The sequence below is a fragment of the Nanorana parkeri genome, unplaced genomic scaffold (assembly GCF_000935625.1).
Source record: "Nanorana parkeri isolate BGI_ZX_2015 unplaced genomic scaffold, ASM93562v1 scaffold41, whole genome shotgun sequence".
Lineage (NCBI taxonomy): Eukaryota > Metazoa > Chordata > Amphibia > Anura > Dicroglossidae > Nanorana > Nanorana parkeri.
The window spans coordinates 856,830-864,886 of NW_017306309.1; the positions used below are offsets into that span (position 1 = coordinate 856,830).

General features: G+C 43.7%; 1 protein-coding gene across 1 annotated transcript in view; it reads left to right on the forward strand.

Annotated features, from left to right (window-relative positions):
* Nucleotides 1-1,063, forward strand: part of TPK1 (thiamin pyrophosphokinase 1) — a 239,834-nt gene extending 238,771 nt beyond the window's left edge. Inside the window, exon 7 of the mRNA XM_018571236.1 lies at nt 910-1,063. Coding sequence (XP_018426738.1) covers nt 910-1,040 — 131 coding nt within the window. The 3' untranslated portion in view covers nt 1,041-1,063. The remainder of the gene's footprint in view (nt 1-909) is intronic.
* Nucleotides 1,064-8,057: the final 6,994 nt, after the last annotated feature.

Sequence of the window (8,057 nt, forward strand, 5' to 3'; positions counted from 1 at the left end):
GCACGGGCTCGGGGCCCACCCCCGGCCCGCGAGCCGGTACTATGTGGCCCACAGCCAGCTGACATGTCAGGCACACGGTCGCAGACCGCGTACCTGACTTGCGGGAGAAGCTCCACGATCTGCATCTGTCAGATGCAGACCACAGAGCAGCTCCTGTCAATTCTGGCTTCCTTCGGCCGGAGCTCTGACAGTTCTGAGCTCCGGCGAAGGAAAGAATGTCTGTGAGCAGCAGTGATGCCTGGCTATCTGGGTGTGATAGTGAGGGCTGCTGCAGACCTCACTAATCACTCACAGATAAACCAGGGATCGATCCTGCTCCCAGCCTCCTCCCTGCAAAGATGTGAACAGGTGAGGGGGCTCGGGGGAAGGGGCTGAGTGTATTATAATTTTGTGTGATTAACATGTTGTGCATTCAAATCATGTCCCCTCTTAATCTCCTCACTTCTAGCGTGAACAGATCTAAATTTAGCAAGCTTGTCTCATAGCTTAGGTCATCCAGCCCCTTAATTAGTTTAGTTGCCCTTCTCTGAACTCTCTCCAGGTCCAGGACATCCTGACATCCTTTCTGTGGATAGGTGACCAAAACTGAACCGCATACTCAAGATGAGGCCGAACCAGCGATCTATAAAGTGGCAAAATGATTGCTTTGTCTCTACAGTACATTCCCATTTTAATGCATGACAGCACTCTGCTAGCTTTGTTTACCGCAGCCTGGCATTGCAAGCTATTATTCAATCTCTGGTCTACTATGACCCCCAAATCTTTTTCCATTTCTGACTTCCCTAGTGTATTGTTAGATGTGATAGCTAGAAGAATTTTATGGTTTACTTTAAAAAATGCTATGCAAAAAATATTTCTGTTCTGTTCAGAATCCCATGGAGTGACCATTTTATACCTCTTTCTTTTCAGCTGCCGGAGTGCTGGCATTTGGAACTTTGGTCAGCACCTCAAATACCTATGATGGCAGTGGCATTGTTACAGTGGAAACTGATAGTCCTTTACTATGGACCATGGGAATAAAGTCCTCCATCAATGAATAAAAACAACTAAAGAAAACATTCTACAGGAGGAGCTTCTAAAGGAAAAAAAAAGTCAAATGGACTCACTCTGCGAAAGCCAAACGTTTTTGCTATGTGAAATGCTGTTTTCTTATATTTTATAAATTTGTTAACACATAGGTGCATGTTACATTCCAGACTGTTCTCATATTGGCAAGACTTTATATTTTAAATGGTCTTTAAGAAAGGCTTGCAGTATTAGATTGATTGCATTTAATGTCAGTTAGGCTTACTATTTTGAAAATGTGTTGGGCGGTATGAAAAAAGTGCCATGAAAAGTTATCCAATGAAGGAGTTCAATGCAATGGATTGAGTCTCAATTTTTTTGTTAAGATCAATTTGCTCCTTTATTCAATTAATCACGTAAATGTTACTTCTATATGGGTTTGCTCTTTGAATTGTCTGAACCTTTTTGGTTTTGGATGGAGTGGGAAAAGATTAGAACCCTTTTGCAGCTTTTTGGGTTTCTACTACTAACTAGGGCCCTGTCAGAGACATTTCCCCTTACTTACTGACATGGTCACAAAGGCTTCACCAGACAGGAAATCAGGGTACATCTCCAGCAGCAACGCAGAGAGGTTCCAGGGTTGATTCACACCACGTGCGATTGCCATGCAATTTGCATTGTCATGGACAGCCTCGGTTCACACCACCATGTTGCGATGGGAACGTGGTGATCTGCCCATAGAACTGAATGATAGGTCACTTGGGACATTTCAATAAGGTTCTACCAACAAAAAAAAAAGTACACAGTGTGATGTACTGGGATCACACACCAGCTGTTGTGCATTTAACGCAGTGGCTGGTGTGAATTGGCCCTAAAATGGTTTTGTTTTTTTTCTTAGTAGAATGGGGGATGGCTAGAACCCCGCATCAGCTTTTATTGCTGTCTGTGTCCCTGCAATGGAGTCCTGGATAGATGTAAACCCTAGGTTATAATCCTTCCCCCACCCTATCCAAAAATAAAAAATAAATTTGGCTGGACTTTATAAGTTGTATATGTGTATCAAAAAGAAGCTTTAAAATATAATTTTCCATTATAGATGGAGTGGGGAACGGTTCAAATCTCCAACATTGTTCAGAAACCCAGTGAAAGATCTCCCTTGATCCTCTGATATGGTTATGACAGACCAAGCTTTAACTGAGCTACTACAATCACCAGCTTGATTTCTCCATATCATCTGATGAGGGACACACTGAAAGTAACACAATACAGTATTTCTCTGCCCTGCACCTCTGTAGTTTAATCTCCACAGCAATACACGGAGAATTCAGGCTGGCTAAAATGTAACTTAACTGGAAAGCCAAGCTTGGCCAACTATGTGTTTATGAGCAGGGCTGGATTTCCCACCAGGCCAACCAAGGCCCGGCCTCGGGGCAGCAGGGAGTGGATGGGCAGCAGGAGAGTGGAATTCCTATCTCCAGATGCCCAGGACATGCAGTTCCGTGCACCGGGCGGGTAGTTGTTTTCTACATTTAGCCCTGCTTTGGGCAAGCAGAGCTAAATTTACAGCAAGGAAGCCGCCGCTTGTTTTGTACAAGTGATCCCGGCGAAGTTGACGAGATCCCTTGTATGTAGCCGGAAGGTCCATTCTCCATGGGGGAGCATTGGGAGTGCATTGAGCAACCTGGCCTTCGGGCAGCAGAGAGTAAATCCGGCTCTGTAATTCGGTCTCCTCACTAGGGTGCCAGACCACAGTAAATGTTTGGCATGGAATAGAGGCCTTTACTTTACTTTATTTCCACAAAGTTATGTTTTGTTGTTTCTTTAGAGGTAACAAAGAACAACGTCCCTTGTTAGTGACTTGTTATGAAAGCACGAAATGAAAGGCTATACGAGGATAGGTAATAATAAAGAAATTGTGTTTTGCTTTCTTTTGAAGGAGATTTGATATTCAGTTTAATTTATGTCATATTAAAATCATTGGTTCAAAACGCACAACTGGTAGTGATATTAGCTGCTACTCTGCCACAAACATTTTGCACTTCTATGCAATGTTCAACTCAAATTGTATCAATAGTTTTATATATTGCATGGCATTACTCACATGTGTCTTAAGCTTTGAGAAAAATAATGCCTTAACGCTGCATAAATAAAATCATACATATAGTAGTATAATATATAAGTGCCTAAAAAGGGAGCAGCATTTTTTTGGTGTATCCTCTTTCTAAAAGCAAATACATTTCTTTGTGAATAAAATACGTTTAAAAAATGCTATATTAGTTTATATGTTTTGCCTTTCCTTTTGTCTTTTATTAAGCTATAAGCTAAAGCCAAAGAGGGTTTTAAATTTTCACTGAAAAAGCTGTGTCAGAGTCATGCATCATGACATGGGATTGTAGGCAACATTCCTTAACCACTTGCTGACCGGGGTGTTTATACCCCCTTCTTGTCCAGGCCATTTTTCAGTATTCAGTGCTGCGGTACTTTGACTGACATTTATTCCGTCATGCAACGCTGTACTGAAATAAATTTGATACCATTTTTTGGGGACAGATAGGGCTTTCTTTTGGTGGTATTTAATCACCATTACGGGTTTTTTTCTTTACTGTATAATGAAAAAAGTACCGAATATTTTGAAAAAAAAACCTGTTCTCCCTACGTTATGCTATAAAACATATTCATGCTTGGCTTTGCATAACACACCTGCTGGGTGTGTACACACTACAAAGGTGTTTAGATTCCACCCATAGATCATGCTGGGAGGGAACACACTACAGAGGTGTATACATGTTCGTGGTGTGTTTTATAAGGTTAGTAAATCAACCCCATTGAGTCTTCCTTGAAGAACAATTTCATTCAAAAATAGTCAGGGACAACTGGTAATTGTTGTAATGATAAACAATTTGGTCAGGAATATGTAATTACAATACAGCATATAGAGTTGAGACTTTTGGAGTATATAACGTACAGAGTGCAGCGGTCAGGAAAATCTTATGTATAGGCCAGTGTACAACGTGCTGTGGTCAGAGAATATAGTGTACAGTATGTAAAATACAACAGCAAGGGGATTGTACTGTACAGCATGTAGTACAGAGTATGGTGGTCATGCAAATGTAATGTACATGGCATATTACAAATTTCTAACCACTGTGCTCTGTATGCTGTCCTGCATGTTGTACATTCCTGACTGCTGCACTTACAATGTGCAGACGTCAGGCGTACTTAACACAAGTACCCACTCCACCCCTCTTACATCACTGCTCACCTCTGCACTATCCACACCCCCAAACATCTCTTTCACCACTGTTTCCCCTCCACACCTCTTCCACCACTGCACTCCCCGCATACTTCTGCTACTACTATCCTCCTCCACTGTTCTCACAAAGACACTTCTGCTACCACTATGTCCCCACCCAAGCACCTCTGCACCACTCTGCCCCATTAAACACTTCTGACTCCACTGCGTTAACCCTTCATACCCCCCCCCCACCCCCCACACACAACACAGAGATTACAGCAATTCAAAAGCTGACGAAAATGTATAACACTCCCCCCCACCCCACACACACACACACACTTCGGCCATCAATGTCCCCAAGCACCCCTCTGCCACAACTGTATCTCCTTACACAACTCTGCAACCATTGCACTCCTCCACACACCTCCACCACCACTGCATTACCTCTTCACACCTCTGTCCCCCCAGCACACCTCTGCCACCCCTATGTTCTCCTGCAGTCATTACTGTATCCCCTACCTCTGCAGCCTCTCTAATACCTCCAGATCCCCTACACACATCTGACCTATGTATTTACTTCACCTATTACTAGTAGTGAGTCTGGCAAGGTGTCAGGCTTGGGTAAAGGTGTTGGAAGGTGGTGGCACACATACAAGTGATTGGTGGTGCAAAAATAGCTGCTGAGGCCCCCCCCAGGCCCTTCTCACATCCAAGGAGTGCCCCAGGACCAGCTTCTCCTCTGTGTGCTTGTCAGATAGTGGTGATGGGGTTATGGTGTGGCATCAGTTATCTGGCACTAGTGACACCACTGAAATTTGGGCAGTAATGCGAGCCTGCTCAGGCATGCACAGTAACCCTCAGGGAGTCTCATGCTGTACTCCCAGGACGTACACAGCTGGGAGAGTTGGCGAGTATGCTATAACCTCTGAGTGTGCATGGTTTGTGAAAAGCTGACACTTCCAGTATGAAGTTGATCTAAACACTCTACTTATAAATACGTTAATGCACTTTCACCAAACATTCTCTGGTGTAGAATCAATTACTGTATTTGTAGCACCTGAACCTGGAAGATTTCACTGCAGAGAATGTTTGTTGTATGTCAGATTCACAGCTTTATAAACAGTATATGCCCATAATTGTTTAGTAGGGTCAGTAGCTTTTTCTTACAATACTTCACCCAGGATGTCAGGTTTGTAGTACCCAACTGATATCCCAATTTTTTTCCAGACCTGGCAATTACTGGCATTAGATGGTGTATTTATGGCTCTTTATCTGAATATTGAAGTTCAATTCCAGGTAAACATGCTTTTATACTTTAATAAAGGATTTGAACAAATGTTTTTTCATTGCGGTCTGTGTCATTGAGAAAGTTTACTCTTACTTTTTATCCCTGCGACGCAAGGATGAGAAGGGCCACCAGGCCAACAAAACACAAACAGCAATAACAATCTCAGAGTTTCTAACCCTTCCTCAGGCTAGAAAAAAAATGTGTTTTTGTTACTATCTTGGTTTCCCTCCCTATATTGCCTTTTGTCACAAGGACAGAAAGAAAAGGAGGCCTCTCTAATGGGGACATAGAAGTAAAAAAACTGAAGTTCTAGCCCTTCCTTACTACCTTCCCCTTTTGGCTGTAGTTAGACTACCTACCTCTTGGCAGTGGTGTGTCTTGGTTTTGTGCTGCCCTAGGCAAGACTAAACCCGAGCACCCCCCCTCCCTAATCTAAACTAGTCCCACCCCTTCCTGTTTAAGACATTTTGCACAACCTGTCAGTTGTGGGAAGGTGGGACAGCGTGCACGGTGTATCTAGATTCTGACAGGTTGCACTATCAACGTAGCGGGATGCTCTGGTCCTACCTTTGCAATAGCCACCTTCTCTGTTCCTGGCTTGATGGGCTCCCTAGTTCTGCAGCTGCAACGCCGATCTTCTGCCTTAATATGCTGGGTCCTCTAATTCTGCAGTTACCCATCTTCTGCCTTGGCCGCTGGGCTCTGTAGCTCTAGAGATATAACTCTAAACGGAGTTTATAGGCTGCACTTCCTCAGACTCAACACCACGGAGGTGCTGATGAGCATGATGACCATCTGGATCTCACCCCATTTTTTGGCACCCCTGGAAAGTGCCGCCCTAGGTAAATGCCAAGTTTGCCTTGTAGTAGATACACCCCTGCCTCTTGGGACAGAAGCTGAAAACCCTAAAAGTTTTGGAATTGTGGGATGAAATCCTTCAATATAAATAGAATATACAAGCTCTGGTGAGGGTAAACCACAACTCCAGATTCTAAAAACAACCTTACCAGTACAAAGCAATGCCTATTGGAACAAGCAGGTATATTGTGTTTCTTTGATAAAAGACATAGGCCCTTTAAGAAAGGTTGAGAAATAATAAAAAAAAAGGGCACAATGGCATAATTCATCCAAAAGCAAAAGAATCAAACAGGCACACCACTGTTCTTTACAATTTCTGCATTTCTTTTGGTTCCGCTCCAATTGTCAAAGCAATTATTTCAGCAGGATTTGTTGATATGTGTACACTATTACAGCATGTTATTTTCCCATTGAGTGCGGCTTCTGTGTATAGCATTTAGACATTAGCTTTCTTTTACTAGCCACACAGTTTGCTGCAGCATTGCTTTTGTTTGTATTTTCACTTTCAGCCTGACTGATGCGCAGTTAATTGTAGACTTACATTATGTGGGATTTCAGGAGGCTATTTACGTCAATTTCCAGGTCTGAGAAAACGCATCCTAAAAACACAAATTCACAACCTCATGGAAAGCCAAAGAAATTAAACAAATGGGTACAAATAATTTGGTATTTCTCAGCTTTGAAAACTAATGGAGAGTAGAGAAAGCTCTCCATTTCCCATGGCCCTCACTAACCTTGCCTTGACCTTTTGGTTTCCGCCAATGCTAAAGGTATTTTGTCTTGCGAGGGTTGTAAAGTACTTTAAAAAACGTACGATCTGCCTATCTTGGACAGGCAGATCGTACTTGGGATCATCGCAAGCCCGCCCCCCTGAGGGGCGGGCCTACAATGACTGCAATGAGGGGCGGGCTTACAATGACTGCAAACGGGCTGTGTGCGCATGCACGGCCCGTGCGGCAGTTATCGAACCAGCAGGCCACTAACTCGCCGAGAATCGTACGATTCCCGGCGGGTTTTCTAGCCTGCTGGTTCGACGGAAGACGTGCGACCGTACAGTGGAAACGGTTGCACGCCTTCCATACACTGCACGATTCTCGTACGATCGCAAGATTTCCCACGATTCTTGTGCAGTGTATGGGCATCTTTAGCCTTCCCCTTGCATGAGCCCTGAAACTTAAGAACATCTAAACCCTAACTGGATGACATTTAGTCTGCCACAGTGATGTGTATCATGATCAATTGATTTTTTTTTTTTCCTCCTAAAATATTTTCACCCCTTTTTTTCCCCCAGCCTTTGTCTCTGCTGACCTCCTCCAGCCTTTGTCAGCAACTTCCTATCTACATGCAGTTGGCCCAGCATCTGCTACACATCATTGCTCTGGACCGTGACAACCGTGAACCATGCCTGTGCCACAGCCACTTGTAGTTTCCAACAGGGGAGCTGGTGTCCAGAATTGGGCTTTAACCTCACCACAAACTTAACCCTTAAATCACAAAACCATGCCGACACCTTACTCCAGTTGCCCCTTTCAACAGTGATTTAAGGTTGTCTTTTGAACAGTCATGTGACTCACAGGGTCCTCTACCAGTATTCTTCAGTGCCGTCATCCATGGTACAGCAGCGGTGACTCCAGCACTTCTTTATGCATCATTACATTGAGTGCAGGGTGT